At 45.2% G+C, this 15,928-nt stretch overlaps 1 protein-coding gene across 2 annotated transcripts in view; it reads left to right on the forward strand.

The window, feature by feature from the left end:
- The window catches only part of MVB12B (multivesicular body subunit 12B), a 181,282-nt gene that overhangs the window by 55,158 nt on the left and 110,196 nt on the right, over positions 1–15,928 (forward strand). For both annotated transcript variants that reach the window (XM_030920156.1, XM_010365875.2), the window contains exons 4-6: positions 5,669–5,765; positions 11,187–11,316; positions 14,695–14,817. In XM_030920156.1, the coding sequence (XP_030776016.1) occupies positions 5,669–5,765; positions 11,187–11,316; positions 14,695–14,817 (350 nt within the window). The remainder of the gene's footprint in view (positions 1–5,668; positions 5,766–11,186; positions 11,317–14,694; positions 14,818–15,928) is intronic.

A 15,928-nucleotide genomic window follows, 5' to 3' on the forward strand; every position in this document is an offset into this window, starting at 1 on the left:
GGTTTTAGTGAACTGGGTAGAATCAGCAGCCAGCACTGTGTTTCATTTATTAACAGTATTATTAACCACGTACCCAAGTGTACCGTGAATTCCATTAAATTGTGTTCTCAAAAGGAAACCAGGAAATTTCTCTCCCAGCTCTCATTTGCCTACCTTTCCTCCAAGCAACAAATCACAGGATAGTGCAGCAGTGAGAATTCTCCAGTGGAGCGGGTTTTAATGCTGGCCAGCAAAGGCAGCCTGGCTCAGGGAGGGTCCCTGTGACTCCACCCCATCCACAGACATCATGCCTTTGCTTCCACAGTGACGTTTCCTCTCTGAGTCTCTGTGTGACATATTGCATTTCATTATTTTTGTAGGTAAGTATCCACTCATGCAGATTTCTCTTACTATGGTTTTTTTTTTTTTTTTTTAAAGTACTCGCACCTGTAAATTAGGAAACTTTAAAGACACCTACTAAGGTTGTTTTTTTTTTTTTTTTTTTTTTTTTAACATCTAATAAGGTATTTTAATAGATGGCTTAGAAAAAAAAGGAAATAGTTTTGGTGAGTATCTACTCTGTACAAGGCCTGCCCTGGGCACCTCATTCTGTCCCCAGATAATCTCTATAAGTGGAAGTTCCTTTCCATTGAAGAAACCGAGATCCAAGAGGTGACATGCTTGTTCAAGGTTACTTCTCTTCCCCAGCCCCAAATAGGGAGGAGTTGGGATTTTCATTTTCAGGGCTAACGTTTTATTTTTGGCCATATGTTATTGTCTCTTTGTCATGTAAATTTTATTTTGGGGAATATTTTTATTGATTTATTTATATAAATTATATTATAAAAGTAATATTTATTTGCAGTTAAAAAAAAAAAACTGAACCCAGACAACAAACATACTCATTCAACAGCATGAAAGGGGGAAAGCCTTAGTCCTCGTCTCTGCCACCTGGCCCCGCAGGCCCAGGGTCCCATCACAGGGTCCTTGCGTGTCCCCTTGGTGTTTTCTGAATGTCGACCATCATGTGGCTCTCTGGCTTGTACTCTTTTCTGCCACCTATTCCTGTTGTTTGTCGTTAATTCTTTGGTAGGAGAATTATTCTGAACAGGACTGGGAGAAAAGTCGTTGCTTTATTTTTTTCCCCTAATTACAAGAGCAATATATGCTCATCGTAAAGTACAGAGTTTATAATGGAGTCAGGGAAAATCTTGACACAAAAGTCTGGAAGTCTTTTCAATTCGGGCTTTTGAGTGTATTTTAAATACCAGGAAGGTGGCAGGGCTAAAGAGTGGACAAGGGCACTGTGAGCTTATAATGAGTCCCTGCAGGTCCCCCAGCGCGCTGAGCAGCCTGAGGCGCCCAGGAATGGGCTGAAGGCTGAGTAGAGACTTCACTTAAAAATGAGTAGAGGCCGAAGAGGCTTCAGTTAAAACTGGCCTGAGGACAGCCATGATCTCTGTGATCATTTTTTGTTTTTGTTTTCATTGCATGAAATCAAAAACACTATGGGGTGTTGGTACCTAGGCTAGCAGAGTCCCTGCATCCCTTGGAGTGGGGACAGTGACAGGTCTGAATGTGACAAAGAGAAGTCACTGGGGCTTGTTAGCAGTGAGTGTCATGGGTAAGTGTATTAAAGAAAACCCGTTGATTTCGTCAACATGTGTTGAACATTAAAAAGATTTTTCTTGGGTGTGATGAAGGGATGTAAGAAGAGGACAAGGGCAGTGTGAAAAGCCTCTATCTCGCTTTTGAAGCAGTGAAGGAGATAGGTGCGTGGTGCATACTGTTTTTAGAAAAAGAATGAATGGATCCAATAGTGGGATCCAAACGATCGAGTTCCAGCAGTTGGCAGGGGCCCACTTGCCAGCTCAGGAGTGGAGGAGGAATCAGAATATTTTAATCTGTTAGAGCCAGTCTATGCTGGTCCTGTAGTCCAAACCAAGACTTTGCAGAGCATCATTTTTTACAGCTGTAAAGGAGAGATGTGGGATCTCAAGACTGGACAGATTCTTAATTAGGTGACTTGAGACTCCCAATGTAGGAGTTTTGGGAGACTCCTTTGGAACCTAAATTCCTTTCCCCCAGTAATGCTATTAATACAGAAACCTGGCTTTGGAGTGACATTGCTTCCTGGGGAAGGATCGAGATTAATTGCACTTTTCATGCCCTGTACTTTCTGCATTACCTGTAATAATAATGTACATATATTAGGTAGGGAGGATATTAAACAGAAGGATTTATGAACATTTGAATATTAAGTTGGTTATCTGTGGCTACCTTAAATGCAAGGTTGTCAAAAATAATTACAGTATACTAGCAAATACTGGCTACCAGAGACAATATAAATACCCTGAGTCAGTGCATATTGGGCTTTTGGCATGAATCATTTGCTCAACAAGGATTGGGAATACGTTCTTCATATTTATGAGGAGGAAATGAAAGAGAGCACAGATGGGGGAGGGGAGAGGAACAGGCAAAATTAATGGTGTCGCAGACCCACTGTATTAAACCCAGTACAGTGGCAGCCCCGTGTAAGGAGGGACCACACTTGGGCTATAGGGAGCTCTGACAGTGCAGCCTCCCATTTTGTATGCATGCAAGGGTTTTTTGATGCTTTATTTTTAATGGCCACACCACTGATGTTCAGGTTTTATGATCAGGGACATTTGTAGAGTGTGTGGAGGGTGAGGTCACTAAGTGGTTTGCAGTTGACTTCTGTAAAACCCAACTTGTCAAGTAGAAGACATTTGAGAAGTATATTGATGAATGCCCATCCATCTGCAGGGCAGGAAAACATGCCTAGTTGTTAATTTCTCAATGCAGAAAGCAGTGATGACATGGAAAAGCAACTGCCATGAAAAAAAATTATGGTAGATTAGACCAGGTGATTCTGAAAGCAGCTGATGTTTGCAAGTTAGGTTAACAGTTCAAACCCTTCCTACACGGTTAGAGATTTATTCCGTGTTCTGAGGGTCCCACTTACCACTCCCTAGCCTGCACTGTACATTGCCTTCCTGAGGCCCAGCTACCTGGAATATCAGAATATCAAATTGTTGGCAAATGTGATAGTTCTGAGAGGAAGAAACGGTTTCCTGATGACTGTGCCATAAAAACACTAGTCGTAGGTTACAGTTGCTACTTTGACCTTCCTAGTTAAATTCTAATAATTTGTTTCATTTGTGTACTTTTGGTTCATAATATTTATTAGTGTATATCAATACTTTTGATATTTTTAATCATATAGTTTAGATATGACATCTCAGCAAACCCAACTTGATATATGTGTGTGTGTGTGTGTGTATATATATGTGTATATGCACACACACACATATGAAACGAAGTCTCCCTGTCGCCCAGACTAGAGTGCAATGGCACAATCTCAGTTCACTGCAGCCTCCACCTCCTGGGTTCAAGTAATTCTCCTACCTCAGCCTCCCAAGTAACTGGGACTGTAGGCACCTACCACCACACCCAGCTAATTTTTGTATTTTTTAAAGTAGAGACAGGGTTTCACCATGTTGCTCAGGCTGGTATCAAACTTCTGACTTCAAATGATCCACCTGCCTCGGCCTCCCAAAGTGCTGGGATTACAGGCATGAGCTACCATGCCTGGTCAATTTTATTTATTTATTTATGTATGTATGTATGTATGTATGTATGTATATATTTATTTATTTATTTTGAGACAGTGTCTCACTCTTGCCCAGGCTGAAGTACAGTGACATGATCTTGGCTCACTGCAGCCTCAACCTCCCAGGCTCCAACAATCCTCCTACTTCAGTTTCCTGAGTAGCTGGGACAACATGCATGAGTGCTACCACACCCAGTCAATTTTTTTAATTTGTAGAGATGGGGTTTCACCATGTTTCCCAGGCTTGTCTCAAACTCCTACCCGCCCACTTTGGCCTACCAAAGTGTTGGGATTACAGGCGTGAGCAACAGCACCCGGACTCCAGTTTGATTTCTGACTCTGAGTGGCCCAGTTGAAAAATGTGCACCCGAAATTAATTTATTCAGCAAGTAATTACTGAGCACCTGTTGTGTGGCAAAATCCATGCTAGGCTTGTATTTATAGTAGGAACAGAGATAGTTTTGGTCTTCATGGTTCTTAAACTCTAGAAGCAAGACAGATATTAAGAAAATAGGCCGGGCGCGGTGGCTCAAGCCTGTAATCCCAGCACTTTGGGAGGCCGAGACGGGCGGATCACGAGGTCAGGAGATCGAGATCATCCTGGCTAACATGGTGAAACCCCGTCTCTACTAAAAAAAAAATACAAAAAATTAGCCGGGCGAGATGGCGGGCGCCTGTAGTCCCAGCTACTCGGGAGGCTGAGGCGAGAGAATGGCGTAAACCCGGGAGGCGGAGCTTGCAGTGAGCTGAGATCCGGCCACTGCACTCCAGCCTGGGCGACAGAGCGAGACTCCGTCTCAAAAAAAAAAAAAAAAAAAAGAAAATAACCCCACAAATTGATAGGGAGGGGAAAAGAGAGTGCCAAGAGGGAACACACACCGTTTAGATGATAAGAACTCCCTGCTTGGCTTTCAGAGACATGGCACACTGCAGGTGGAGGTGGGATCTTGGCTCCCATGTGCAGAGATGGAGGTAGCAGCCCTTCTTCTCTAAGCAAGATGGAACAACAGCCTCAGAAGTTGCTGTCCAGGGCAGAGTGATGGTTGACCAACTAGATGCTTGTCCAAGGATGCTGAACAAGTAAATGGAGAGCATGCTCACACTGGGCCTTGGGGATGAGGCACTTCTGCAAAATGGGCACGTGGAGTGCATTGCTAGTATCCTAACAGGGGAGATTTGGGATTTGAGCCCATCATTCTTTCCTTAACTGGCTCTGACTAGAGAGGGGGAACCAAGCTGCAAATTACTCTGAAGATTTTAATGAAATCTCCAAAGTGCCCCCACATATTTAAGTTGTAGGGTAGATATCTTTAGAGCTCATTTCCAGCTTGAAATGCACGCTGCAAGTGCCGGCGTGTTTGCAAAGAATTCTCTCTCGCAATTACTGAATGTGTACTGTCTTCGAAAGATATTTGTACACCAGTTACAGAAACTGCGCACTGTGGACCCCATATACTACCACTAAATAGAAACTTTAGGAGGCCCTTGTGCATGTCATTTTAGAAGACGTGTAATATTGAGGCAGCAGGACTTTCACTCTGTGTTAGTTTATGATTCTTGGGATTTTATAAAATGTATCTAGCAACTGAAATGTGTGTCAGTATGCAGACTGGTGATCACTTAGGAGTGTGATTGGTTCCCTGTTAGGTTTAGATGCAGTTCTGTCCTACGAGTGCCTCAGGAATTTGCTCTTCCTAAAACCTCCTGACCTTGAGATCTGATGCTCAGGGCTGAGTGGCAGCCTGGTCCCGGGACGTGTGTGCACAGCTGCCCTCTGCTGGGTTATGTCTAAAGCATCTCCTGGGTTGCTCCTGCCTCACCAAGGCTGTGTCTGAGTGAGTGGCTTTGAGGTTCTGCAGATAAAACTCCTTCCCGGGGGCCACACGAGTCCCTGTGTAACCACTGGGGAACATTAAGTGTCACCTACTCTAATTAACCTGCTGTCATAAAGCTGCACGAGTCATTGTGTTAAATATGCATCTTGAAGCCAAAATGGCAAACCCACCACAGGCGTGTTCAGATTAATGGTCTGTATCTCTTTTCTTTCTTCCCAAGAGTCATCTGGGGAACGTGTTAGTAGATATGAAGCTCATTGACATCAAGGACACACTGCCTGTGGGCTTCATCCCAATTCAGGAGACAGTGGACACACGTGAGTCATCCTTTAGTAGCACTCATCACAATGAGGGTTTTCTTCCTCCAGATATATTTCTAGGTGTTTTTTTTATGTGCATTTTTCTTCAGAAACATTTTCGGAGGTCTTACTGCATGCCCATGAACAAACCCTGCTGCTTTTGATGTGTGTCTGGCTGGGTTCTCCAAGGAGTTTGCAGAGTATTCTGGGTAGTGGCATGTAAATGAGCAGAACGTCGCTTTCTTTTAGAATGGTGCTCCCTGCTGAATGGACTCACTGGGGAACGGAATGGTGAAACTCGATCTAGTTTGTCTTTAGTCCTTGCTCTGGTGTTGCTGAAGCCAAGCTTGGCACAAGACGCAGAAGGAAGCAGAAAGAAAACAATCAAAAGACGCCCAGAGAACACAAAGCCAATAATGTGCCCATTTGGGGCCCATAGAGCAAACAAGAAAAGTGAGAATCAAAAAGACTGCAAATTAAAATTCATAGGTTCGAATTGGACTGAATATTCTGACCACTGAGCAGGTCCAAGCAGAAGTGAATCACTGAGGAATCGGCAGCGTCTTCAGGGTGCTGGAGCCCTTGGAGCTTCTTGACCCGCACATGAGTTATTAAATGGTGCTGGAAAACCTCTGGTGATTCGGCTTCCTTGTTTTGGTGTAATTTAACTTACCTTGTTTCATTTTTAATCACTGGTCAGCCAACTTTATGATATCTACAACAGTGAAGTAGTGAATACAAAACAAATACAGAGAATCCTTTCATTATGACTCAGGGTTTGTTTATTAAATTCTGTCTCATTTTCTGTCTCATACTTTATTCTTTCATAATTAGCCCACGTTGGTCCCACTATTTTTTGCTGTTTTCTTGCTGGCACTTCATATGATATGAACCAGAGTTTCTGTCTCTACGCAGATCCCACCTAACTATTATTTTCATGAAACCAGCAGACCCCGTTGTATAGCATATTTTTATTTTCGTGGTGGTCTCTTCACGTTTAGACATTAGATTGCTTTTTGTCATTTATGATTTTATGTATTACCTGATAATCGTAAGAGCTGATACTTAGTATGCATTTACTGTATGCTCACCCCTGTGATAAACGCTTTACCTCCCTGATTTCATTTAATCCTCAGAAGACCCCTCTTATGAGACGGGCATTATTATACCCATTTCAGATATGAGAAAAATGAAGCACACTCACTCCTTAGGGATTAAAGAACTTAGCCAAGGTCACGCGTCTGGAACTGGAGGAATAACTAGAATGCTCACATACGTCTTACTCCAGCTACACTTTTAACCACAGCACCACACTGGAAGAGCATGTGTATAAGCACATTTTACAGATATGTTTTATATTAATGTATAGGGTTTTAAAAAATTAAGATATAACTCACATACCATGCAATTCACCCATTGAACATGCACAGTTCAGTGACCTTTAGTAAAGGCAGAGTTGTGCAACCATTATTGCACATTATATCACCCCCAAAACCCATTGTCAGGATATCACCCCTGTACCCCTCAGCAATCACTCCCTTATTTCTCTCCAACCCTCACCTCCCCACTCCCCACCAGCCCTAGGCAACCACTGATCTAATTTCTATATAGATTTGCCTATTCTGGACATTTCATATGAATGGAATCATACAGTGTGTGGTCTTTTGTGACCAGCTTCTCTCTCTTAGCATAATGTTTTCAAGGTTGGCCCATGTTGTAGAATAGATCATTACTTCATTCCTTCTTATCGCCAAATAATATAACATATGGATATACCACATTTTGGTTATCCGTTCAACTGATGGATATCTGGGTTGTTCGTACTTTTTGGCTGTTAGGAATGAGGCTGCTATGAACATTCGTGTACAAGTTTTTGTGTGGGCTTATGTTTTCGTTTCTGTTGGGTATCTACCTAGTCATGGAATTGCTGGGTCACATGGTAACTTGATATTTTTGAGGAACTACCAAATGGTATTTCAAAGGAGCTGCACCATTTTTTATTCCCACCAGCAGTGTCCGTAGATTCCAATTCCTCCTCATCTTCACCAGCACTTTGTTATTGTCTGTCTTTTTGATTCTAGGCATCTTAGTGGGTATGAAATGGAATCTCCTTGTGCTTTCTGTTTGCCCTTGTCTGATGGCAAATGACGTTGAGCATCTTTTTATGTGCTTGTTGGCCATTTGTGTTATCTCCTCTGCTTAGGATCTACAGTCTTCTCAAAGACTTAGATCACTTTCCTCCTTTTCCCCTGTGTTTTTCACAGTTTTAAAATTTGCATTGGTGTTCATTTTTTGACAGTGAGTTGACTTCAAATGTCTCTATATTGATGTGCTGTGGAGCCGCAATGGGTTTTCCATTCTGCATTTTCCTCTCGGTTAGTTGGACCAGTTCACTGAGTCTCTGTCCTGTCTGGACTTGGGGACCAGCTGCTGTGGGGCCCAGGGGTCTTGGTTGGGAAGTTTCTTCACTGTGACTGGGAGTGCACAGGTTGGTGCCCCAAGTGTGGACTCTGAGATCGGTCCTGGGCCCAGTGCCAGGTGCCTTGTCACACAGGAGGGTGGGCAGCAGGGAGCCTCTTCATTTCTGGTTCTAGCAACATTTCCTGGAGGCTTTACCTGGGGGACAGAGGAGCCCAAGCTGACCATATAAGCCTTATGGTCAGCTCTGTATCATTTGAGAGCATTCAAGGCCCTGATTTTATAAAGTCAGCCAAAAACAGGAGACTCCTGTAATCCATTTAAAATATAGTTTGCTGTAATCCATATAGCACTGAAAAACTGGAAGACTGTTTGTTTTAGTAAAGTACTGTGTACTTTCTCTGTGTTCATTAGCATGACTGAACACATTTCTATTGACTATGTATAATATGTTTACTTAAAATTAGGCCTGCTTAAGCATGTGTAATTAGTGGCTCCATCTCTTACCCCGAGTTTGCTGCAGACGGAGGAATGGAGCCAAGAGCAGTGTGGCAACAGCAAGTGAAACACCCGGCATTAGTTTTCTTTGTGTAAAGGTCTCATCTTCTTCACGCCTTCTAAGGCCAATCTGAGCAGCTGATAATCTTTGAAGGTGCAGAGTTGCTGTGAACAGCGCCCCCCATTCCCCAGGTTGCTGTCCCAAGTGTGGACTCTGAGGTTGGGTCTTGTCACACAGGAGGGTGGGCAGCAGGGGCCTCTTCATTTCCAGTTCTAGATTCATTTCCTAGATGTTTAGCAATGTTTAGGGTCTGGATTCAGAACGTTGTTTCTCTCCACTGGTAGATCTGCTCTAGCCCTCAGTTTCTGTGCCTGAGGAACGCACAAAAAAAAGCGACCCTACCCCCCTAAAAATATAATAACAAAAGCAATTCCACTGATTTTCTTGTCCCCCTCCCCACTCCTGGCCCCTATAAGAACCCCCAGGCAGGGCTGTACTTCCCCTCATTCTGTTCCTCGATTTGAATGTGCTGTTGAATGTCTTACTTCCTGCCACAGAATTGCAAGGTCTTGAAACCCAATACCAAGTACAGGCATAAATTACACGCTAGAGGCTTACTTGTCAATAATGACAGTAAGATCCCACACAACTGTTCTTTACTGAGCACTTACTGTGTGCCAGGCACTGGGCTAGGTAGATCATATGTGTTGGCACAGTGCATCCAACCCACATCCCTGTGGGGTGGGTTTCATTAACTCCCTTTTACAATTTACCAAGACTCAGAGAAATTAAGTAACTTACCTAAGGTCACAGTGCCAGAAAATGTTAGTGTTGGGATTTCAACCCAGATCTGTCTGACTCGTGTATTAAATGGCTGCAGTTGGTTGAAACTCAGGCTTAAAAGCACAAACACACACACACCTCCCGTTGGTCAGCACTGGAGGTTGCTCAAGCACCAACTCCTTACTCTAAGGCTTGATAAGTAAGAGAAAAGAATTATGTGCTTATCCATTTTTTTCCTATACAGAATTTATTTCAGGGAGACCAAATAGTTGATGAAGGAAAGTTATTTTTTATATATAGAAGAATTCTAGCTAAAAAATGTAGAAGGGGGCTGGGTGCGGTGACTCACGCCTGTAATCCCAGCACTTTGGGAGGCCAAGGTGGGTGGATCATGAGGTCAGGAGTTTGAGACAAGCCTGACCAACATGGTGAAACCCCATCTCTACTAAAAATACAAAAATGAGCCAGGCATGGTGGCACGCATCTGTAATCCCAGCTACTCAGGAGACCGAGGCAGGAGAATCACTCGAACCCGGGAGGTGGAGGTTGCAGTGAGCCAAGATCATGCCACTGCTCTCCAGCCTGGGTGACAGAGTAAGACTCCATCTCAAAAAAAAAAAAAAGAAAAGAAAAGAAGCAGAAGGAATGACAGAGTTCAAAAGTTACCATTGTGAACCTTTAATAAAGCATGGATCTTAGCAACAGTCATCAGAGGATGAGAAAGTACTCAGAGGATGGCAGTGGGGGAACTGTATGACCGAGGGCCCAGGCCGACACCAGCAGAGCTCAGCAAGAATGGCCCAACCAGACTTCAGGCCTCACCATATGACAGCCTAGACTTACACGTGCCCCTGGACAGCGTGTGCATCTAAAAAACCTAACCTGAGTCTAATCAAGGCTTTAGCTCTGTCAGTCTACAGGAGGCACAGGGGAATGACCCGATTTCTCCAACCTGTCAGTGCCCTGAAGAAAAGGGAGCAGGAGTGGTTGTTCCAGAGTCAAATGGTCTGGGAGGCCTGACACCCAGAGGCAGTGCCTCAGCATCCTGGGGATCCGGATGCAGACAGACTGGAGAAAACGTGAATGTAGACTCTCTATTGGATGATACTCAGGAATTCTGTTCGTTTTGTTAGGAATGGTGATGGCATAGTGGTCTTTAAAGAACAGTGACCTGGATGCCTACTGAGGTATTGATGGCGACATGACGTGGTGTCATCAGGGATTCATTTTAAATATCCAGCAAAGCTGCAGGGGTGGGAGGAGAGGAAACCAGCTTGTCCATTGTGCACAGCATTGACACTGGGTGACAGGAACACATGGATTCATTCCGCTGTCCTCTCTGCTTTGGGGTATGTTTGAAGATTTCTATGATAAAAAGCAGAAAAGAAAAGAAGGCCATGTGGTGAAATGTGTTAATGCTCAGGGCATCAGCGTGCACGTTTCTGATGGCTGAGCAGTGAGCAGATTGTGGTTGCGGCTCTTAGAAGCCACCCGGATTTACTGCAGGGTGTGCGGTCCCCTTCTCAGCAGGGGGTGTCTGGGTTGAGTCCTGCATGCAGAGCAGGGTGACTGCAGCCCAGGGGAAGGCAGGCGGCAGAGCCCAGCCCTTCTGTCTAGCAGCTTAGGTGACCTGCCACTTCTGCTGCCAGGCACAGGGTGTGACAAGGGATGTGGTTTTCAGAATAGAGATGGTGGGATCTCTGGAAAACTCATACCTTTTCTGTTGTCCTTTCCTTCAGAGGAAGTGGCTTTTAGGAAGAAGAGGCTGTGCATTAAATTTATTCCACGGGATTCAACGGAAGCTGCAATTTGTGACATTCGGATCATGGGCCGGACCAAGCAGGCCCCACCTCAGTACACGTTTATCGGGTGAGTCTTAATGATGGGACTCTCAGCTGCTACTCTTCCATGAGAGCACTCAGGCCGCTCCAGGCAGTGAGGTCCCAGAGATTTCCATGTGGTCCCCAGGCTCTCAGCCGTGGGCCTCTGTCAGCCCAGTGCTCCTCGCTGCCCTTCCCGCTCAGCTGCGGCCTCTCTGCGCCTGGGCTCGCACTGCTGACTCTACCTTAGGGCCTTTCCTCCCCCGCCCTTCTGCGCATTCGGCCTTGAAGCTCCTCTGGGTCCTTCCCCGACACCCTGTGATGCCACCAGCCTCAGCTCTCCACACTCGTTATTCACCCTATAGGAAAGGTCACAGGGACCTGTTTTGTACCATGGGGCCAGGGTCACTGGATGTGGTCATGAGTGAGGCAAAGGCCCTGCTGTCACAGAGCTGATGTTCGAAAAGGGACAGACGAGCAATAAACGAGAAAATAAATGAGTAATTCCAGACAGTGAAGAAAGTGAAACACAGTGATGGAGTGGGGGCCTCTTCCGTGAGGGGGTCAGGAAGGTGACACTTGAGCAGAGACCTGAATGTCAGAAAACCAGCCATGCACAGATGTGAAGGCAGGGCCTTCGAGGCAGAGCAGAAGCAGAAGGAGAGAAGTGGGAATAAGCATGGCATGTTCTGGGGGCAGAACGCAGCCCCATGCAGCTGGAAGAGCCAGGGAGAGTACTGGGACAAGGGCGAGGGTTGGCAGGACCTCCTAGGACATGGCCTGGAGTTTATTCCAAGCACACTGGAAAGCCAGTGGAGGGCTCCAAGTCAGGAAGAAACATAAATATTACACAGCTGCATGATAATTCCCCAGTAAGCAGAGAACTGCTGAGGCCTGGGCCCGTTTTTGTCTTATTTCTCCAGTAGCCTCAGCCCTGAGCATGAGCCTGGCTCTGTTGTGGCTCCATAAATACTTAGTACAGTGAAATCCCAGGGTTTCACTTAGGGCTCTGTTGATTGTAAGTGACAGGAAACCCAACCCACTTTGGCTTGAGCAAAAGAAAGAATTTGTTGGCTGGCATCACAGAAGAGTTGGGGAGGCAGGACCGGCACGCCTGGAAGCGGAAGCTTGAAAGCTGGCACTGGGTTCTGGTTTCCCTGTCTCCCTCTGGCTGTGGTGCTGGGCCCTGTTCTGACATGTTTCCCCCTCAAGGAGGCCTGGTACTGCAGTAGCTCCACCTGCTTTTCATCCAGGTTCAAGTCCAGAGGCCAAGAGCAAGTCTGTGTTCCTGCTAGTTCAAAAGAAGTTCTAGAATTTAGTCTCACTGGTCTTGATTGATCTAGGTAGGGTCATGTGCACCCTGGGCTGGTCACTGTTTTCTGGAAAATTCTTCCATTGACCAGGCCTGAGCAGGAAGTAGGATTAGCTCCATGGGAACTCAAGGACTAACCATGACTGGTGCTGCCCCTAAAATACGGAGGGGAAGTCAAAAGTCAGAAAGGGTGTGAGGGGATGCCAGCTGTCTTAAAGGAAATAGATGTTCACTGTCCTCGGTCAACTGAAATCCAAGTGTACCGGGTACTTGGTGTGGCAGATGGTTTACAGCCCCCTCAGCCATGTGCCTCTTCCCTGGCCAGGCCTGGGAGGTGCCATGTGTCTCCCTGTGGGCTCCCAGAGACACTCTCTCCTCCTCAGCTTCTGAGGCCAGCCTCCTGGCTCAGGCCTGTACTCTGCTTTACTCTTGTTCATTTGAGCCCAGAGCTGCCTTTTTATCAGCCGGGGCCTTTCCTGATAGCCTAGACCCGGTGAGAGCAGCAGATGAGCCCTTGTGGCATTTGCTTGAAGCATGCGGGGAGCAGGTACCACAGAAATGCAGAGTTTCACCTCTGGCTGTCTTCAGCTCTGGCATCGGAATGCTTTGTGTCAGGATCATGTGGTTAAGAAGGACTCTGTGATCATTCCCTTCCTACACACTCAAAAATCCTGTTTTGCAACATGGTTTACACTAATTATGTAAACAGGACTACAGGAGTAGGAAATAGAATAAACATACTTCAGGCACCTCAGAAGCACCCATTTACATACAAATGGCAGAAACCAGCAATTTAGTAATGAACTTTTAAATCTAATTTCAGTTGCTATGTGTATCTTTAATTATAAACTATCCTGTTGTAAAAAGATTCCATTTTTAACCAGTTTAACCAATTTTAAGGAATAGATATTTACCAGTATGTACCTTGATAAAACCAAAGCCTTTTTTCCTTTATATCACTTTGGAAATATGGCTATAGTTTTACTTCATCTTGGGGCAGCAGTTCTCTTCCAGAGGAAGACAATTCCGGTGTTATTTTTAAGCAAGGAAAGAGAATTCAGTATTCAGAACTCTAAGTCACTTATTCTTAAAAGCGGGCACAGTTTTACGTGCTACTTTGCAAGGGTTTGGGATTGTCAGTTGGGGAAGATAGAAAGCTCACATTCCAAACGGCACCTCCAAAGCCTGGCAGCTAGAGGCCGTGGCTCAGATGTGGAGAAATCAGTGCAGCTCACTGGAATCACTCATCTAAGAAGACAGGACTGTGGTTTTACATGGTTCCTGTGGTGTCCTGAGAAGCTTATTAGGGGTTCCCACAGAATAAGTCTTTTTCCATTTTTTGAAGAGATTATATTCCTCTACATCAGGTCCCAAAGATGCAGTTCTGTGGGGCAACTGGGAAGTTGGAAACTGAATATGGTGAAAATGATCCCGTCACTATTCCTAGGAGCTTGGCTGTCTCCTCAGCACTCGCGAGTGTGTGGTGTAGTAGGGGTCAAGGCTGTAGTATCTGTGCGAGGGAAGTCACAGGAGAGCTTGTGCGGTGTCTGGGAGGCCCCTTGGTGTCCACTTCTAGTTGTGTGGTTTGGGGGGCAAGTTTTGCAGTGTGAAGATGATTCCCAAACTGACCCTGAGAATGAGGCCGATGGCAGGTGACACACAGCTGGAAGAGGCTGTATCCTGAGATTGGGGTGTGTTATAGAGTAGGGGGCTAATTCATCTCATGGTTAAAAACCAGCATCTCCCTATCTGTCTCTCCTAACTGCACAAAGGACTTGATGTGGATCATTACGTCATACTCTACAAGGAAATGGTAAAACAGAAAGAAGTTTGGAGAAGCAAGGAAAGTACCAGTTGGAGTAGGAAGGCAAGCTCGGGGAGGGTGACACAGGCGGCCTTGTCCTGAAGGCCTGCCTAGATGGAACAGGTCACCCTCATGTGAACTGTGATGCCCAGAGCACAAAGGAGGTGGTGAAACCCATTTCATGTGGGGGGCAAGAATTGATTCCCTGGTGTTTGAGGCCATGACTCTTTTAAGTTAGTTGGTTTGCTTTGTCACTCAGGTAAATGCTTTGTGCTAACCAGAGCCATGAAGATTTCTCTTTTTTCCTAAAGGGAACTGAACAGCATGGGGATCTGGTATCGAATGGGCAGAGTACCAAGAAATCATGACTCATCTCAACCCACAACGCCTTCCCAGTCATCAGCTGCTTCCACCCCAGCCCCCAACCTTCCCAGGTGAGGCCTTGTTGGCGTGTCTTGTGTTGTCCTATGGTCTTGGGTCCCTGCACAACATTTTAGAACACCACCAAGTGTCTGCTGAAATAGTGCAAAGGACAGCTGAACAATTGTACAAGCAATATATCTTTAGAGGAGATTTTTAAAATCCACTTGGAAATCTTTGCATTACGTGAATGCAAAGGCCATTCTGTGGTCTATTTTGTACGTGTTCTGCAGGCTCCTAAAACTGCACATTATGCAACTTAAAATTGGATTTGCTATTCAAAAGAGCTGCTAGCTACACACAGACATGTGCTGTGTAGCCATGGAGTTGGGATCACTGGCCTTAAGGTCAAATTCCTTCTCTATCTTGGCCAGCAACTCATTTGCAACCCAGGAGGGTAGGTGAGTTCTTATATTCTTCATTTTCATATCATTTCTTTTTCTAATGATCTACAAACTAAGAAATGGGTAGTTTGGGTATGAGAGAATAGTGAGGAGTTTTTCAGGAAATGTTAGTTTTAATAATTGTCTCCACAAAGAAACTTGGGTGAGCCAACTGTTTGCTCTGCAACTGATTTCAGTCATAGTAGAGGTAGTAACAGTCTCTACACTTTCTGCAAAAATAATCCTGTCAAATAAAAATCCTGTGCATCACTAGGAGTAAACTGAGGGCAAGGAACAAACAGCACTGATGGATTAAGCTTGAGAAAGGGACTGCAAAAGTAAATAAAACAAGAATAGTGAGGCAGCAACACTTAGGGATTGACGTAACATAAATGAGAATGGATCTCAAAGCTTCCACGTGGGTGAATAGAGATGAATAAAATCTGTCAGGAACCAGACAGAAGAGTCACCGGTGGGTCTTCCTGGGCCCTCCACAATACAGCCTGCCCTCCGGGACATGCCACCAGCTCTCTGTACTCTGTTCCTCTGTGCCAAGCCTCCGCCTCACTCGGAAGAATGCGCTGTAATGAGGCCCCAAAGCCCTGAGGACTCTGTCCTCTGGGACATCCCCCTATAAAGACAATCTGGTCTTTCTTGTGACAGTTTCATAAACCAAGAGTAGTATTTAAACTTAACTACCCCTGGAATTGCCTGGAACTTTAGAAGGAGTTTTCAGTTTCAT

Source organism: Rhinopithecus roxellana, chromosome 16, assembly GCF_007565055.1.
Source record: "Rhinopithecus roxellana isolate Shanxi Qingling chromosome 16, ASM756505v1, whole genome shotgun sequence".
NCBI lineage: Eukaryota > Metazoa > Chordata > Mammalia > Primates > Cercopithecidae > Rhinopithecus > Rhinopithecus roxellana.